The sequence below is a fragment of the Ctenopharyngodon idella genome, chromosome 12, assembly GCF_019924925.1.
Source record: "Ctenopharyngodon idella isolate HZGC_01 chromosome 12, HZGC01, whole genome shotgun sequence".
Lineage (NCBI taxonomy): Eukaryota > Metazoa > Chordata > Actinopteri > Cypriniformes > Xenocyprididae > Ctenopharyngodon > Ctenopharyngodon idella.
This window is the reverse complement of record NC_067231.1, coordinates 28,496,445-28,517,047: the sequence shown is the minus strand read 5'-3', so window position 1 is coordinate 28,517,047 and position 20,603 is coordinate 28,496,445. Positions and strand designations below refer to the sequence as shown.

Here is a 20,603-nt window from a genome sequence, read left to right as displayed (position 1 = left end):
AATCATATACATACTAGCAATGCATTAACCACAAAATCACATAGTAACATGTTACAAACACCCTACAAACGTCATAACAATGCCCTAGAAACTATTCAGAACAGCATAGCAACACCCTAACAACCACCTAGATCACCTAATCAATTGTATAGCAATACATTGCCCACTAAATACCCTAGCAATCACATAGCAACAGGTAAATAACCAACCAGACCACCCTATAAACGACATGACATAACGCCCTAGCAACTATTCAGAACACCCTAGAAACAGCATAGCAACACCCTAACAACCGCCTAGATCACCTAATCAATTGTATAGCAATGCATTGCCCACTAAATACCCTAATAATCACATAGCAACAGGTAAACAACCACCCAGAACATCCTATAAATGACATAAGGCCCTAGCAACTATTCAGAACTCCCTAGCAACAGCATAGCAACACCCTAACAACCACCTATATCACCCAATCAATCGTATAGCAATGCATTGCCTACTAAATACCCTAGCAATAACATAGCATCAGGTTAAAACTACCCTAAACACTCTAAAAACAACATAATGCACTAGAAACTATTCAGAATATCCTAGCAGCAGCATAGCAACACCTTAACAACCGCCTAGATCACCTAATCAATCGTATAGCAATGCATTGCCCACTAAATACCCTAATAATCACATAGCAACAGGTAAACAACCACCCAGAACACCCTATATATGACATAATGTCCTAGCAACTATTCAGAACACCCTAGCAACAGCATAGCAACACCCTAACAACTGCCTAGATCACCTAATCAATCGTATAGCAATGCATTTCCCACAAAATACCCTAGCAATAACAAATCATCAGGTTAAAACTACCCTGAACACTCTACAAACAGCATAGCAATGCCCTAGAAACTATTCAGAACACCCTAGCAACAGCATAGCAATACCCTAACAACCACCTAGATCACCTAATCAATCATATAGCAATGCATTGCCCACTAAATATCCTGGTAATCACATAGCAACAGGTTAACAACCATCCATAACACCCTAAATACAGCATAACAATGCCTTAGCAACTATTCAGAACACCCTAGCAACAACATAGCAACGCACTAAAAACCACTCAGAATCCCATAGTAACTTGACCTTAATAACCTCAGCAACCATCCACAAAATTCTAGCAATGTAGTGTCAAGTTTTGCAAGCTTCAGAAAAATCTACTTGGATACACACACACACACAGAGCAAGTGTCCAGTGTATGTGTGTGAAAACCCACGCTGTGCAGAAAGAAAAGGTCACCGTGACAAGCGCAGTGGTAATAACCAGCTGAAATGGTGCCATCAGACAGACATGATTGATCAATTGAATTCAGCGGCAGTGAAAAATGTGCGATCAAGAAGAGTATTACCGACACGATGAGCTGGGACAGGATACTCATCAAGACTTCATTCCAGCCTGAGCCTCTATCACTCCATCCATCCATCCGTCCCTCTCTCTTTCTCTTTCATCCCCTCTGCATTTATCCCCTCATCTCTCTTCTCACTGATTCTTGAGCAAAACAGGCTATAAAACAGGGGAAAAAAGGATTTGTATTTAAAAACATGTTCAATGATATTCGTTTATATCGTTTAAACAACCCAATCGCTGGGTTTGTCCATTTTTAACCCAGCATTTTTGAGAGTGAATAGAGCAGCTCTGGGATGTGGTGGAACTAATATATTATTAAATAATATTTTATTATAAACGTTTTATCCCATGTGTCAAAACTAAGAGTTGTTCTTTTTCTCAGGTCATCTCTCTAACTCTCATCCACTCTCTCTCTAAGTTGGGTCAATCAATACAGGCAGAGCATGTCATACATCACGGTGCCTGTGGGCCGCACCGAGAACATAATATGCTGCGAATGCAGAGTGACAGATTTGTAAGGGAGACACGACTTTCCAGAGAAGGCAGGATGTGAAGATATTTAAAGGAGCTCTAAAGCGGTTTGGCAGGGTGAAAAGGAGAAAAGAAAGAGAGGAAGGAAGGTGTGAGAGAGTCTTTTACTCAGCACAAGGGTAATCAGGTCAGAGGAAAACCAAGAGAAAGTGCTGCTGTGTTTGTAGAGCGTTGTTTAACCGGTAAAGAGATTGAACAATAATAGCAGAGGTTTTCTTCAAGTGTGTGTCAGGTTCAGAGTAAAGAGGTTTTGGCGAAATCAAATCAGCCTTGCACACGCCTGGAGAAAACAGGAGAGATGAGCGTGCAATGCAGTGTGCATGTAAACACACATTCAGCTAATATGAAAGTAGGGTTTTTGGGGGCTGGAAAATCAATTTAAAATTATTTATATATTACATAACCATGTAGTAATATTAATAGAGCTTTAAATGAATTTAATCATTTAAGACATAATTTCTGACAGCATAGCCTCATTCTAGCCTTGTCTGTTTAAAGTTATATCCAGCTGCGGTTATGACCATCTAAACTGGGTAAACCTAGTAACTTTTGCATGATACATGCAAAGACATGTTGTTTACTCCCATGACCAAAGATGGCAGATTTCAAGTAACTGCCATTGAGATGTTCATCCACCTAAAATATGTAGAACTAACGCTAAAAAGACAATTTAAAGGTGTCCCTATTATGATTTTTCGAGTATGACCTTTCATGTAGTGTGTAATATAGCTGTTTGTGAATGTAAAAGGTCTGCAAAGTTTTAAAGATAAAAGTGCACGACAAATAAAAGTTATTGTTTCCTAAAAGAAAGAATCGATTCTGAACTAAAGAATATAAGTTCTTTAACAAAAATATAAATTGCAAATTTCTGCTTTTAATCCTCCCAGAAGGCTTTGCCCCATTGACATCTATTGTAAGTGCATTACTACAAACATGATATTTCTTTGGATGTTTCAAGGGGACCTATAATGCCCCCTTTCACAAGATGTAATATAATTCTTCAGAATGTGTCTGTGAAGTTTCAGCTCAAAATACCCCACAGATCATTTATTATAGCTTGTCAAATTTGCCCCTATTTGGGTGTGAGCAAAAACACAGTGTTTTGTTGTGTGTGTGTCCCTTTAAATGCAAATGAGCTGCTGCTCCCGGACCCCTTTCCAGAAGAGGGCGGAGCTTTAACAGCTTGCGCTTCGGTTGCTCAACAACAACAAAGCTGGAGAATCTCACGCAGCCAAAATGAGGATTGTCAGTAACGGTGTTCAGCCTTACATTGTTCAAACCGGAGTCGACACTGATGGAGAGACTCAGGAAGACATTACAACTTTTAGAATGAAACTGGACATTTCTGAATGGTTAGTGGATAAATTTATGTAGTTGCTGTGGAGTTGATTCAACTCATCAACTAGCATGTGTCGTCACGTTAATCTTTTGTGCAAATCCAGCGTTAAATTGACCCTTGTTTGTGAAGCAGTCTGGTGTAAAATGACGGCATGTCAACAACACTCTACTACAACAACTCTTCCTCTTCTCTAAAGCAGCCCAGCATGGCCTCACCCCCTTTGTTGTGTGTTCTCGGGGGCAGGGTTTATGTAAATTTTGGGGTTTGTGATGTCACCAACCCAGATAGAAGCTCGTTGTAGTCCCTACCAGCCGTTTGTTGTAGTCCTTAAAAAGCGATTTCTGTAAAAGAAAATATCTCCCTTTGCATTGAACTTTGAGCGTTGTAACTTTGCAGATGTTGTTTATGCTCAAACAGCAACATTACACACTAACTAAAGTTAAAAAAGTGAAATCATAATCAAGGACCCTTTTAAATGATTTTCTCTCATTTGGCTTATAGATTCTAGAATATTAAGGTTCTAGAATATTCTTAACAGCATGCAGTGGTTGTTTTAGAATGTTGCTCTCTCACCCCAGAGGAGTAGAAAGCAGTTTCTTCTGTGTCTGTAGATGGTTCTGAGGGTTCAGCGCAGAGCAGTGATTCTCAGGGCAGCGTGGAGAGCCTGAGGAAACATCTGCGAGCCGATGCCTTCACCCAGCAGCAGTTAGAGGCCCTGGACCGAGTGTTCGAGAGGCCGGCATTCCCCGACGTCTTTCCCACTTCTGAACATGTCAAACCGGAGCAGGTGAGTGACGTTACCTTCTGCATTCTCTGTGTGCAGCTGAAACTAAACATATTGATATTTAGACTTATTTATACAAAAAATACAGTGGCAGTAATACGGTACAATGATGGTATCTGTAGAAGCCATAAAATAAAAAATAAAAAAGGTAATTGTGAGTTTATATCTCACAATTATAACTTTTTTCTCACAATTGCAAGTTTATATCTCACAATTCTGACTATTTTTCTCAGAATTGTGAGATATAAACTCGCAATTGTGAGTAATAAAGTCAGAATTGCGAAAAAAGTAAGAATTGCAACTTTATATCTCGCAATTCTGACTTTATTACACGCAATTGCGAGTTTAAATCTTGCAATTGTGAGAAAAAAAAGTCAGAATTGTGAGATAAAAAGTCACAATTACCTTTTTTATTTTTTTTATTTAGTGGCGGAAACAAGCTTCCATAGGTATCAGATACTAATACCATGAGATATATATACTACAGTATTTTAGGGATGCTCCCAAATCTATTTTGGTTATACTTTTATGTCTGGTTGTGTGTGTGTGTGTGTGTGTGTGTGTGTGTGTGTGTGTGTGTGTGTGTGTGTTTGTGTGTTTGTGTGGTTGTGTGGTTGTGTGGTTGTGTGTGTGTGTGTGTGTGTGTGTGTGTGTGTGTGTGTGTGTGTGTAAATATATGTGTTGTTTATCAGTAATTTGCTAGCGTTGCAGTGATGCATTGAGGATCAAAGAGCAGAACTCCCTCTGTTTATTGATTTTCTGATGGAAATAAAAATACATTCTTAGGAAAAACAACATGAGATGAGCTACCGCCCACTCACTGGCCATAGACAACATGAGCACATGAGAAATGATGTCATTTCCTGTAAGGTTCCTTCAGAGCTGTTTACAAAATCTAAATGTGGCAAAACACTCACAAAAGAACAATGTTAGCAATTAACACACACACAAACAGCACCATATGAAACCCTTTATGTACAATTTCGTATTAAAAGTGTTGGATTTATTATAATGGATAACCTTTATTTACTTTCATTAGACTACTAAACAACAAGTGACGATTAATTTCTCTCCCCGAAAGAGCGAGTCGCAGCCATAAAGCAAAGGGAACAGCCTAATTGAGTTCATTTTAATTTGGGTGCGATCGGGAGACATTACTCCAGCGATTAATCAGGCCGACAGCACTCACCTCCAGAAGAAGGCCTAATTTGCAGCTAATTACAAAACTGATTTTCACTGCAAGATCAATACCGAAATGAATTGGAAATGACTCGCAATCACAAAGGCCGTCAAAGAGGGTATTAAAAAGGAGGAAAAAAAGACCAAGGAAACACGGAAAGCCTTTGAAGGAAAAATGGACGAACGAAACGCTCTAGAAAAATCAGTTTTAATTTAAAGCAATATTAATCAGACTATTTTCTCCCTTCATAGACCTTCTTTTTTTTTTTTCTCCTTCGCAATACCAGACCACCGTTCTATTTCTGTCTCTTTCTCTCTATGTCGGGCTATTAGTGGCTTTGTTCCAAAACTAAGCCTTGCTGTCTACTGCCTACTCAGGTAGCCGTCTTTTAAGGATGCACACTCACTGCAATGGAGTTTGGAACACTTTCAGTGTTTACAATTTAGTGTATCAAACAAATAGCACACTTCATGTGAAGTGTGTTTCTCCATGGATATATTTTTTTGTTGTTGAATATACTGTTTACATTTTTAAATACGTCACATTACGAAAGTAAAATGTGTTTTGAATCCCCCCACCCCCCCATGATAATCATATTCATAACCACACTGTTTTGTATAGGCTTGTTTTGGCTTGCCTAGTTTTACCATTGACTGCACCTTTTAATACTTCTGGTTATTTACCTATTGTGACTAATGAATTGGAATTCTCTGACATTCACAGAAAATAGCTTACATCAGTGTTGCAATATATATATGCTGCGGGGTATTGAAATCGCGTTTGAATGCGCGTTCGCGTTTTACTTTTGCTTTCAATTTTGCGATCACGGGTACTGTGTAAATAGGGAGCGCCGGTTCTGACCGCACATTCTGTAAAATCAGACATTTGTCAGACGCTTTTAGGCTCTGTTGTGCAACGAATCCTCCACCATGGTCTTGTCAGTCATCTCGTCACTTTCTCTCGTCACGTGATCAATGAACTCTGATTCCTGCTGAACTACGTACAACTCTGCTGCTCGTGTTGGATGAGCTGGATGGAATTGAAGTGACCGTTATCCAACTGAATTAAATGGTTTTTATTTCTATATTATTTCTAAAATCAAAAGGACAGTGGAGGAGTAATGTAAATGTAGCGGTGGTATATTCTATCCTAATTTTACCCTCACACTCCATCATGGCAATACCACGAGACAGCTTTTCGCCTCAACGAGAAATCTTGTCTTATATATATATATATATATATATATATATATATATATATATATACACACACACACACACTCTTCACTGAGCTCAGTGCAGAGCATGTATATATATCTGCCTTCAAATTTGGCCAAAAGAATGCATCTTACCTTTTGGAGCAGACTTTGCTTTCCGGAGTGTGCCTATGATGTTCAAAGCGCTGCCTACATAGGCAGCTCACTAGGTTTTGGAACAGAGCCAGTGCTTTGGTTGTGTTTAGAGGCATTAAAAAGCCATTCTGGAGATGCTAAATGTGACAGGCTCTCCTCCCACACTTCTGCCAGCCATGTGCTCATCCTTTTCACTCTCCCCTCCATCTGCATGAGAAAAGCCCTGTTCTGCTCCACGACCTCCACCGAAAAGAGCCAAACATCAGGCAGGGCCGCCACAAACAGTTGTAGCCCACAATTAGAGTTTATCTGTGATAGAGACAGACATGGCTGGGGTCAGGGGCCTCCCCTGTGACACACACACACATTCTCAACATGCAGACGCCGGAAGTCTCATCTCATTAAATAACAAAAGAGTTTAAGAAAAAAATCCCCCCATCTGCTGACACGGTCTGAGGAGCAGGTCTGTGATGGAAGGGGGTTGTGAAAATCATAAATCTTATCGATGTCATTTCTGAAGGCCTTCCAACTAGCAAATGCTAAAACTTCACAATGATCTTATTTATAGAACGAAGTGAACTAATCAGTAAGGCCTTAATTTATATTCATAACATCAGCATACTGTATATCATCATTTTTAATCTCAGAAATTGTTACATGTATTTCGCCCATGGGAAATGCAATCATCTCCAAAGATGGCTTGTTGCAAAATGATTTTATCCCCTATTTTATAAGGATGCTAACAAATATTCTAGGAAGCTGTGAGAGGTTGCCAGGTTATTATCATTAACTAAAACTATTAAAAACATTTTTGTTAATTGAAATAAAGCTGAAATAAATTCAAATAAAAATATTACATGAATAATTAGAAATGTTGTCTTGTCAAATGAGGGAGAAAGCATAAGCTGAGTGAGTTTTTAGTTTGATTTGAAAGAGGGAAGAACATTCATTTACAGAGGAACGTGTTTGAATGTCTGTCATTAACGTAATAAAGGCTGGTACATACAGTGTTTGGGTTGAGCGATGTTGACATGATCTTGATGTTCTTGATCTGCAGGCGAGTGAGTACAGCCTCCCTGCATTAAACACAGGCCTGGACGAAGTCAAGCCCAGTTTATCCTCCAGCACGACCTCTGACCTGGGCGCCAGCGTGTCACAGAGCTACCCTGTAGGTAAGATCACATGATCCATGTCACCAACCTTAATGACAATTTACCCCTCATTAAGCTCAAATGGCTAATTAAAGGGGACCTATAATGCTTTTTTACATCACATCTTTCTTTAGTGTGTAATGTTGCTGTTTGAGCTTGAAAAAGTTGCTCCAAAGTCCCTCCAGCGGGAGTTATTCTCTATATCAGTGTCACTGTTCCTGAACTAACTGAAACGCCTCCATTGTAGTCTTGAGTTTTCTTCCGGTCACAATATTCCTCATATTTTGCAAAATAAAGGGGCGGGGCCTGGTTGAGTTAGTATTGTGTTGAAACTCGTGGTTATGGTGAGCGGCGGGACATTTCCCAAACATGCTAGAAGCGCTTGACCAATCAGACCAATTGTGCTTTTCAGAAGGAGGGGCTTTGTAGAGACAGGAACTAAACAGAGCGTTACTGACAGACTGGGAAGAGAGGAGCTGCAACAATGGGGAATATGGGAAAAGTAATGTAAAAAAGTTGCATGAAAACCTACTCTAGTAGACCCAAAAACAACATCAAGGCTTTGAAAAAGGGCATAATAGGTCCCCTTTAAGTTATGAAGAATACAAATTCTCATCCTGCGGCCTTGTCATAACTAAATGCATTTAAAAGAACTCATAAACAAGACATAAACTGGTCAATCTGAGGGTTTGTGCTCAGATTTGACTATGCTGGTCTTTGCAATATACAAAATGCAATAATAAATTGCTCCATTTCTGAAATGACTTTGCTTTTTGGCAAGTTGCTTTTATAGACCTATTAATGTTCACCAATAGTCAAATAGCTATTTTAGTCATTTATTTAGGCAACTGTTAATGAAGCCTTTCTAAAATCTAAACTAAAGCCAGTGTCTATATATTGCAATTGAATATGAATATTGAATATGCTTGGAAGTGAAACTGAACTCAACTGCTGCTATGTGTCAATCGTGTTTTATTTACATGCACGTATTAGAAGATTAGATACTCGTAAGTGATGTTGGTCTTATAACGGACATAATTAAACCAACTTCAGACTAGCGAGCTGTTGCACAGACGACGTTTGTTCCTTAACTGCTCCATCACAGCGCTGAGCTTCAAAACGATATCAAATATTAACATTTACATGAACAAATTCATCATTTGCTCATGGCAGACAGGGAACGTGGGGTGTTTGTTTCTCTGTATCTCTCTCTCTCGCTCGCTTGCTAGCGTGCTCTTGTTAATAATAAATGATGGGACAGTTAATTAAAACATAGTGTGCTTGTTGTGCCAGTTATTAATGTGAAATGTGTGAAGTTTACTGACAGTTTTACGATCGTCTTCAGGTCAAAGATAAATACACACCGCTTTTATTAAAATTCACATAATTATGTGGAAGCCATTATGGCCATTACTGTGTTTGTGTGTGTTTGGCTGGTGACAGAAAGCAATAGAGAGAGAGAATGTGAGTTTGTAGTTGACAGACTGATTATCTGTTTCATGGCAGTTTTACATCACAACAGATTTGTGTGTCGTTCGTATTAATCAAGCATGCTAATCTGTCATAATTTAATCACCTTCATGACCCTCAAACCATACCCATATGACTTTCTTTCTTCTGTGGAACACAAAAAGAGATTTTAGGAAAAATATTCATAGTCTTTTCTACATAATTAGTCTTCTAATCCCATATTTGTCCTTAAAAAAAAAAAAAAGACAAAACCACCAAAGCACATTAAAAGAAGGGCATACGACTATAATGCATGAGTATGGAACAAACTGAACATTTTTGGTTGAACTAGCACTAAATATGAATGTATTCTGGTTTAAACATGCATGATAAACTTGCCAAATAGAAATTCAGAAGCAAAACCAAAATATTCAAATGATTTCCAATGGTTAGGCTGTGATCCAGTGTTCAGATGAATAGTTTCTTTAACGGAAAAGAAACACAGATTACACTCATCCTTAAAATGTTTTCCAACCCCAATTAAAATGCCCCCAGTTATTGATCTTGTTGATTTTATGCAAGGAAATTTGCATAATCTATTAAAAATGAATGATTCATGAAGCCGTCTGTGCCAGAGGAGATGTGAGTTCTTGGTGAACTGTGAATACCTCACAGATAGACATCTTTTAAGTCCTTGGCTTGTCCTATTAAAAACTAATCAATCAACTATATATATATATATATATATATATATATATATATATATATATATATATATATACACACACACACTAAAATATTGTCCAGTTATATGGAAAAAGCTGCTGGGAAATGCAATGAATTTGTCACCGTAAAAGCAGCAATAGTGCCTCTCTCTCTCTCTCTCTCCTGACACACTGGCTATCCGTGTCCGCACCTGAGGGCACCACGCTCCTAGTCACACAAATTAATGCTTATTCCGTCTTCACAAAAAGCAAACTAACCTTTGAGCACACATTTGATAACAAATGACTTTCACTGTGCATCCAGGGAATTTGGGCAATTTGGCTCTCCAAACATCCTTTGCTTAGTTGTAATTAATTAGGGTGCCGTGTTTTTTGGCTGGTGATAAATTGCTGCATCCTGAATGTAGAAAATAGAGGTCAAATGTTTCCCGTAGCCTCGTTGTTGGAACATTAAGGTGTCCCTGTCGTGGCGAATTTAATACAGAGATGTTGAAGCAAGTGTTTGCACTCAACCCTTTCAACTTTTTCAGATATTACTAAGGTCACCCTGATTTTCAGCATAGCGGTTTAAGGAAAATTCAATAGGCTTTGTGTGTTTCTTGTATGTTGACAGATTTTTGAGGAAGGTAAAAAGCTCAAGTCTAGCTGTGCAATTTTGCAGCAGTTCTTAAGCCTGAATGCTTTCCCAATGCATTGAAGCATGGCTTTCTTTTACATACTTAAAGTGCCCCTATTATGCTTTTTTGGGATATTACCTTTCATGTAGTGTGTAATATGGCTGTTTGTGAATGTAAAAGGTCTGCAAAGTTTCAAAGATCAAAGTGCAGATGAATGGAGTTACTGTCTCCCAAAAGAAAGAAGCGATTCTGAACTGCCTGAAATGAAACTCCCTGTTACTTGCCTACGTAGGTTTGTAACAAATTTGCATAATGCCAGCCTATGGTCTTCATTGGCTGCCGGTGAACAACGTCTACTTTGCCCCGCCCTCGAACACTGTAGTTGTAGCTAAGACTTTGGTTCATGTTGTTCGTGTCGAGAAGTTGCTGTTTTCTGCGCTGCAAAAGCAAATCCACTTTGATGCACTTCCGACGCCATCATTTATGTTCATATCACTGTGTATCAAGTGCTGAGGAAAAGCTTAAATTCAGATATGCTAATAAGTGTTTAGTTAACCAATCACAACAGACTGGGCCATCTGACCAATCAGAGCATAGTAGGCTGTTAGAAAGGAGGGGTTTAGAGAGACTGAATCCTTTATCGAATCATTTCAGACACTCCGAAAAAAGAGCTGATGCTGTATAATATAAGAAAATATAAGTGTTTTTTGACCTTGGATGCATGTAAACCTGTGTTAGGAGACTCCAAAACAACATTAGGAGCCTTTAAAACAGCATAACAGGGGCACTTTAACGTGCATGCTTTTGGCTGTAACAATAAATTCATACACTACTGTATGTCGAATGTTTAACTAACTTTAACAAATTTGCTCAGCAAGATCTTCCTCAAACTGCTTCTCTGCCATAAAAGAGAAAACATACAGTATAAGAAGACAGTTTATGCTAATGTTCCCCTTGTGGCAATTTCTGAGAATGCAATGCATACTTAACGCTGCATTATGAATTGGCAAATTTCACAAGTTGTCCATAATATATCTCTGGAACTGAAACAAACACACATCATTCAACACATCCTTCATTTCACTAAGTAACCAACATTCAAGAAATAATTGATTATTATTAATAATCCATCCAACATTGTTAATCAACCAGCCTAACTACAGGCTATTTACGGTGATTTAATGGTTTGTAGCTTAAGTAGCATGAATTTCAAATTTTAGAGTAACAATATCCACTTTATAATTGCACATAAAAAAAAAAAAAAAAAAAAAAAAATTAATTAAAAAAAAATGACATTTTTGTCAGATACAATCTTAAAGGGTTAGCTCACCCAAAAATTAAAAGTATCCCATGATTTACTCACCCTCAAGCCATCCTAGGTGTATATGACTATCTTCTTTCAGACAAACACAATCAGAGCTATATTAAAAAAATATCCTGGCTCTTCCGAGCTTTATAATGGGAGTGAATGGGGCTCAAGAATTTGAAGCCCAAAAAAGCGCATCCGTCAATCATAAAAGTAATCCATATGGCTCCAGGGGGTTAATAAAGGCCTTCTGAAGTGAAACGATGGGTTTTTGTAAGAAAAAATATCCATATTTACACCTTTATAAACTATAATCACTGTTTTTTTTTTTTTAATATAACTCCGATTGTGTTAATCTGAAAGAAGAAAGTCATATACACCTAGGATGGCATTTTTGGGTGAACTGCCCCTTTAAGTTCATTTTTAACTGCTGTTTAGCCTGCATGTTATTTCTGGTCATTGGCAAACCGTCCTGGTCCACACAGGATTACACTTGCTGAGCTTTGATGGACACTGTCCTGCTCATTAGAATTGAACTGAAGGCCAAGTTTCCCCCAGCGTCCCCAGTAAACCCTCCACAGCCCCCCTTTCTTGAACAAAAACATTAGTCTGTGAGGGGTGTCAGGCTTCAGCGCTTGGCTGGGTCCGGGCTTTGCGTTGTTGGGTAGGACAGCCAAGCGTCAGTCCCAATTACTGCTCTGAATGTGGAGCTTCTCGGCGCTAAGAAGGGACATTGACTGTTTAGTGGAGGCCGGTATGGGCCGGTCAGTATGACCCAGGCTTACATCTGTGCTCTGTTCTGACCTCGAAAGGACAAGAATAAATCCTTTGATACACAATTTTTTTCTTTTCAGCAAATTTAGTTGCTGAAGTTGCACTCACTATGCGTGACCAAAAACGGATTCCGTTCTATATTTCTACAGCAAGTTCAAAATTCATTTGCAATCAGTTTAGTGTCAGCTTGTTCATGGATGGAACATCTAGTGAGTGTTGTTGTGTTTTGTGTGTGCAGGTCGGGATATGGCCAACACAACCTTACCTGGATATCCACCTCACGTCCCACCCACCGGGCAGGGCAGCTACCCCACGTCCACACTGGCTGGAATGGTTCCTGGTGAGTATCTTTTGCAACTGACAAAACCGAAAACAAGAACATGTTGATGCTCCACAACTGCTTAAGATGTTATTTTTTTTAAATGCACAGTACAAAAACAATGCCATGGAGTTTATATTTACCTTCAAATGCATTAAAAACAAATGTAATCATTATGATTCAGCTTTGTGAAAGCTGTCTTTGTGCCATGTGTCAATTTTTCAATCTATCGTTGGTCAAACAAACAAACAAACAAACAGATAGTCCCACCCAATCTCATGCTATTAGTTGAGTCACTAGCCAGGTTTCCATTACAGATTTGAGCAAAACTTTTGCGAATTTTCTAAATGTTGATTAAAAAAATGATTGCGATATGACAGCGTTTTCATTAACTGATGATATGCGACTAAAACTAAAATTTTTCCTCTCGCGATAAGTCATTCCAAAAATCATGGCAACGGATGTTAGTAAGTTTAAAGGGGTGGTTGATTATAAAAGGGACTACAACGAGCTTCTTCCCGGGTTAGTGACATCACTAACCCTAAAATTTGCATAAACCCCGCCCCCGAGATTCTCCAGCTTTGTTGTTGTTGAGAAACCAAAGCGAGAGCTGTTAAAGCTCTGCCCTCTTCAGGAAAGGGGGCCGGGAGCAGCAGCTCATTTGCATTTAAAGGGACACACACAAAAACGGTGTGTTTTTGCTTATAGGGGCAAATTTGACAAGCAAATGTGGGGTATTTTGAACTGAAACTTCACAGACACATTCTGGGGACACCAGAGACTTACATTACATCTTGTAAAAGGGGCATTATAGGTCCCCTTTAAGTATATCGCAGCTACTGCACTAGCCATGATTTTTAATCGAAGGAGACATATGCGTGTTATCCAAGAATTAATGGCAAGGAAAGCCGCTTATACTTGGGAGCGGCCAAGTATGAGGTATTTCTGGGTGTTACTCCCTCCTATCTGCTTCGAGGTCCTGATAATTGGTGGCATTTCTTTGTCATTTATTCCCATAATTCTTTTGTCTTTTATGAGTTTAATAAAGAATTCTGTCTCGTCATCTGTCCAAACATATTGCGCCATAATTAAAGAATGATCACCGTTTACGGACACCAGGTGACCTGTAAATGCCGAAAAACTGCTTCCATTGCAGTTTTGCGCAATATTCCTTTTTCGAATTGCCTGAAAAAGCACCTCATGTGAGCGTAAAAACTTTTTCGCGATATATGGGAGTTTTTGCGAAATCGACATGTTTCCATTGGGCGTATTTTTAATTCGCAATTTGAAGAGTAATGGAAACGCAGCTAGTGTTGAAATACTCGAAATATTGTTTTTACTGTATTTTTGAACAACTTATTGCAGCCTTGGTGAACAAAAAAGACTTCTATGAAAACATTTTTAAAAAATCATGCCGACCCCAAACTTTTGAATGAGTTTAAGTTGTCTATGCACATTAAACTGGAACACAATAAAGTATTTTAACATTAAAAACATCACACTTCACTTTTAACATCTCTACATTGATGAAAGCTCAAATAATAAAATATTAGTGTGACTTACATTTATGAACTGACCAGACACCAATACTAATAAATGAAGTCCTGTAGTGTTTACAACAGCCTGCAGACATTCATAGCATTTCACTGGTGTGTGAATGCAGGAAACCTTTAACTATTGACCATCAAACCTCAATTGACTAAAGAATTAACTGGTCCAACAGACTTCCAGACGAAAGGCATTTTGTGATCACTGAGCTCAAACTAATTCGTAAAATGTGGTTCGATCTTGCATTATTTTTAGCAGCTCCATGTAATAGGAGCAGCAGCAGCAGCTCTCGGCAGACGTGTCCATTACACCTGCTGCTTCAGAGAGAGATTTACTGACAGCCCTCAATGCACATCCCTCAGCCAGAGCATATAAAAACACCTCTTTATTATCCCATAAAAGAGAAACAGTGTTGGACCAACAAAAAAGCTCGGCCTTTCTTCCTGCACAATCAAATTCCACAATAGAAAAAGAAACTTTGGAGAGAAAAAAAGGGCAACAGGACACAATAGGTTTCAGACATGATGTCAGTGAGAATACATTTTGACATTTCCTGAACAAGTTTGAGCTTTTATCATAAACTCCCAAAGTAACAGTAAATTGCTGGTGCATTATTTTAAAATGCCTGTATGTTGCCATTTCAGGGAGTGAATTTTCAGGGAATCCCTACAGCCATCCACAGTACACTACCTACAATGAAGCCTGGAGATTCAGCAACCCAGCAATACTGAGTGAGTGTCACCAACCATCTGTCTCTTACAAAAATATATCATGGTAAACATAGTTACTGTCAAAATATCATTGTTGTTAGACTCCTACAATAATATTAAACATCACTATCATCAAATAAATAATACAGATCAAATAAAAATAAAAATAACTAGTGCTGTGAAATCGATTAATCACAGTTAATTGCATCTAACATAAAAGTTTGTGTTTACGTAATATGTGTGTGTGTGTGTGTATATATATATATATATATATATATATATATATATATTACATTTATATATATATATATATATATATATATATTATATACGCCTGTGTGTATATATACACGTGCGCGCGCACACACACACACACACACACACACACAATCATATATATATAGTAAATATAATAATATATACACAAACTTATGTTAGATGAGATTAAATCGCAATTAATCGATTTTACAGCACTATAAATAACAACATAACATAACATAATGTAACAACATAATGTAACATAACGTAAGTTAACGTAACATAACATAACATAACGTAATAATGTAACAATGTAACATAACGTAACGTAACAATGTAATGTAACATAACATAACGTAACAATGTAACGTAATGTAATGTAACGTAATGTAACAATGTAATGTAACAATGTAATGTAACAACGTAATGTAACAACGTAACGTAACGTAAAATAACATAACGTAACAACAATGTAACTGTAACAATGTAACAATGTAACGTAACGCAAGGTAACGTAACAACATAACGTAAAATAACATTAAGTAACAACGTAACATAACAATGTAACATAACATAACGTAACGTAACATAACATTAAGTAACATAACGTAACATAACAATGTAACAATGTTACATAGTAACGTAACATAAGGTAACGTAACAACATAACGTAACAACATTAAGTAACATAACGTAACATAACATTAAGTAACTTAACATTAAGTAACAAAGTAACAACATTAAGTAACATAACATAACATAACGTAACAACATTAAGTAACATTACATAACGTAACGTAACGTAACAGTAATACATAATATACATAGATAGTTTTGGAAGCTAAGTGGTTGAAAGAAGATCCCATATGAATTTAATCATAATTGTAGTAACTTGAACTGGTTAACTGGTTATTTATTTGATAGAAATTAGTTAACAGTCCCACCTGGATCTTATGGATTTTCCGGTCTAAATCGACTGAAGCTTTTCTCATTTGTGATTTTTTGTGGTATTATGCAGTGAATATTCACCAATAATCATTACATAATTAATGTCAGTGCAGTAAAAATTAGCTGTGAACATTCAAATATTAGCTGAAACGATATGAAATATATTTGTGTAAACAACACTGTAAATAAAAACAGCACTTTGTGTTCACAACTGTGTTAATCAGTTCAGTTTGATTGGATTGGAATTCATGGATCATGCTAAAGTTTGTTATATGCATAAGACAAAATTGCAAGTTATTGCAAACAATTAAGGAATTATTAATTATCGTGAAGGACTGGCATACATGGAATCAAAACTATATCATGCTTAAAGCAAATATGCAGTCACTTTCATGGTGTATTGAAATGGTACATTCCTTTCTTATTAACTTTCAGGTTCCCCCTATTATTATAGTGCATCCAGAGGCTCCGCCCCCCCAACTGCTGCCGCTGCATATGACCGCCACTAGTTACCACGGAAACCAAATTAGGCGGCACGCCCATGGACTCGGACTTCATATTCTGCCAGTGTGAGCAGTGCAGCTGATTGGACAGAGTGGTTTCATGTGGTCACATGATGAAGAACAGACCAATCAGGAACAAAAACATCTCAACGACAATTCAGCCATTCACACACGTGACGAGGGAAAACTCATAAAAATGAACAATAAATGTATATCTCACGGACTGAGGGTAAATATGATTTTTAAAACGTACAATGGAATTAACATCTGCTTTTATAATACTTTTATATTTTGTCCTCTCATTTATATTCATAGGCATTCATACTTAAAGTGGTTCTTTTTATTAGTTTGGATAGACACTGCAATGAACACTATCGCCGTATCACAAATGTAAAGTCTTGTTCATATGTAAAAGCATTTCAGATGCTGTCAGTGTGCTGATAATGTACTTTTCAGTGTCTATCCAAATGTAAAAAAAATGTCTATGTACACTTTATTTACGAATACCTACAATACGAACACATCTGGAGAGTCTCTGACAAGGAAAACCTTCCCAACGCATGGTAGCAGATTCTCCTAACAGGTTTCTCTCTCAGTGTGTGTGTCTGTGGACTTCGCAAAACGAACAGTAAAACTCACACGGACTCAAAACTTGATGCTCCACTCACTATTACTCAATACAGTATGTACTCAAACTCAGCATGGAAATAAAAAGCAGACCTACTCCTCCCTCTCAACGCCAGCAGAAGATTGCTAGCACACTTCTGTGAGAAACAATCAGATACGAACGTGAAAGAGACGAAACGGGGGACAAATATTTCATCGAACAGAGAAAACTGACCTGCTGTCAATGCTGGTACTACTGAGACCAGATTTGATTATAAGTGGAAATACTCGAAGATGCATTTTTTGTATGTCGTTTTTATAATGACAAGGACACTACAGTATGCATGGATTATTTTCATTCATTATGCATTTTTTTATGTGTTTATCATACATCAAATTATGTATCAAATCCTCAGGAGGGAGTTGAATTGCGACCACTGATATGATAGTTTTACACCTGATTCACTAAGGCCACGTACACACTGCAACTAAATTCGGTTGTCAGTTCAGATTTTAGTGCTTAATCCTGTTCTGTACACACACTTCAGTAAAATACGGGAGCGACAACCACATTCTACAACCGAATTAACTCCCGAAAAATACAGGTAGTGACAACTGCATTTACTGAAATTCTATACAGTGTTTACGGAACCGAACTGAACAACTAGTTCTTAATGACATTTTTTAACACGCATTAGAGATGCATATGTTCACACTGCGAGCCTTAATGCTCAATTCCATTTTCTGTATAGCTGTTTACATTGTTGTCATAAATGTGGCCAATATCAGATTTCCAGTGTGAACAGATCATGGTTCTGAACTGACCTGCATGCGCAAAAGAACGATACAAACGCGATTGCCAGGTTTTTACCACAAAATCCACTCAATTGCTTCTCAAAACTAGTCCAAAACTAGCCCAATCGCTTTTCGTAGGGTTAAATATCGCATTAGTGCGGTTGCTTCAACCCACGGAGTTGCAAAACAATCTGCGGCAACAGTGAAAAAGTAACCCAATTGTGCGGGAAAATCGCAGACTTGGCAACACACACAGCGTGCTGTCATACGGAAGTAAACACGGAGGGCCAGTGTTGCCAAGTCTGTGGTTCTCCCGCGGAATTGGGCTACTTTTACACTGTTGCCGTGGGTTGTTTTTCATGTCCGCGGGTTGAATCGACCCAAAATAACATGATATTTAGCCCCTGGAATGCGAATTTTACCAGGGGAGCCCCGCCAAAAACGCGAATTTTACCCCCCGGGAAGTGATTTTTACCGTGGGACCCCCCTGAAATGTGATTGGGCTAGTTTTGAGGAGCAATTGGGTGGGTTTTGTTGTGAAAACCTGGCAACCCTGTGGAAAGCATTAAAGTAAACGATTACGAGTTTATTTATAGTGTGATCTGCCGTGGAAGCCAGCGGAATTATGCGCAGGCAATATGAAAAATAAAGACAATGATGTGACAAAATAGAGCAGAGTTTTGAAACTTTTATGATACGAGCCCTCATGTTTTGCTTGTATTATAGAGCTGTTGAGTTCTGACACATCACTGCCCTTCTACTGTCCATTTGCAACTGTCTTGATAACGCTGGGTATGTAAAATCTTTCAATAGACTCCCATGAGCGCAGAATCGTGACGAATGTTGATCTCGAGTAATGTAAAAATCGCATGAATTCCGATGTGACCGTTCACACTGCGGTCGCATTACAAAACATCTGACCTGTATCGGATTTAGTACCACATATTGGAAGTGGCACAAATCGGAATTAAAAAGATCAGATTCTATGTGGTTTATACTGTTCACACTGTCATTGAGAAAACAGACGAAGCAAAAAACAAAACAAAAAAAAAAACAGATTTGGGCCACATTTACCGGCAGTGTGAACGTAGCATATGTGTGGTAAAGAAATCGCAGGGAGTCTTGACTCATTCGTGTTGCCAGATCTTGCAAGAAAAATCAGCGAACAAGAACAAGCCCATAATAAACCGAAATAAATCCAAATGATTTATGCTGGAAGTAAGACCAAATTATCACGACTCGTTTCTTTAATGACTACATAAACCCAATCGCTTTATGAGCCGAGTTTAAACAACAAGCCCAAACACGCTTATAATGTTTGATCATGGCAACGCAGAAAGAGCGCGCTCAAGCATAAACAGCGTTTAACATTTAGTTAAATTGCTGAAAATAATGAGTGTTTTGTCACTGTAATATTACTTTGGTCGATGGTCACAATAACGGATACCAAGTACGCGAGACCGCAGAACGTTGCTATTGTTCCCAAGCTGTCAATCGTCGCAGTTTTGAGAGCGAGTCGTGTTCCTTATACACATGTAACGATAATTTAGGGGATTCACTCCCGCATTTAAATGCGGTTTTCACTCCTGAAACTTACAGTGTGTACGTGGCCTATAAGAATCAGGAAACACTGTACTGTAAAACAGTATTTCAGCACATTTAGCACCTGGTTTGGAGGCGGTTTGACAGGTTTTCGTGCTGAAATACAGATGCAAAAGTGGTTTAGTGAATTCACCCCTCAGTGTTATTTTTTGCACTATGGGTTGTGCTCTTTATGAGATGGCTATGAATATCTTCAGTGAACTTACTCGGTCTTCAGTCAGATTGGATGCTCGGTACGAGTTTTTAAAGCATTTGAGAAAAAAACAAACATGTACTACTGATCAGATGAAGCACTTAAACCTCCAAACGTGTTTACAGAATAGTTAGCAGCTGTTCAATTAATCAACAGATGGGTTGGTCACTGGTTATCGGCTTTATGATTTACTTTTCAGAACTCAAAAACATTTTGGGATCGTCAAGCTGTTACAGTTCAATGCTTTACAACAAGTGCAATTCAGCAAAACATTTTTCATAATCATGTACTGTACACTCCAGTTCTGACAAACAACTTTCGTTTTCATCAAATACGTTACAGTTGAGAGAATGTACTTGTATTACATTTGCCAAAGACTTTTTGTTGATGTGTATTTTTTATTTACAGTCTGCTGTCGCATTGTACAAACAGTATTATAGTAAAACATCTTCAATATATGTACAAATCCTATGCAGAGCAAAGAAAAAACTGTTGTATGCATAAACTAT

At 38.0% G+C, this 20,603-nt stretch overlaps 1 protein-coding gene across 2 annotated transcripts in view; it reads left to right on the top strand.

The window, feature by feature from the left end:
• The window catches only part of pax2b (paired box 2b), a 33,876-nt gene extending 15,378 nt beyond the window's left edge, over nt 1-18,498 (top strand). Inside the window, exons 6-10 of one of the 2 annotated variants that reach the window (XM_051913781.1) lie at nt 3,887-4,062; nt 7,648-7,762; nt 12,851-12,952; nt 15,124-15,210; nt 16,850-18,498. In XM_051913781.1, coding sequence (XP_051769741.1) covers nt 3,887-4,062; nt 7,648-7,762; nt 12,851-12,952; nt 15,124-15,210; nt 16,850-16,968 — 599 coding nt within the window. In that variant the 3' untranslated portion in view covers nt 16,969-18,498. Of the gene's footprint in view, nt 1-3,886; nt 4,063-7,647; nt 7,763-12,850; nt 12,953-15,123; nt 15,211-16,830 lie in introns of both variants that reach the window. The other variant, XM_051913782.1, reaches the window with a different exon arrangement.
• Nucleotides 18,499-20,603: the final 2,105 nt, after the last annotated feature.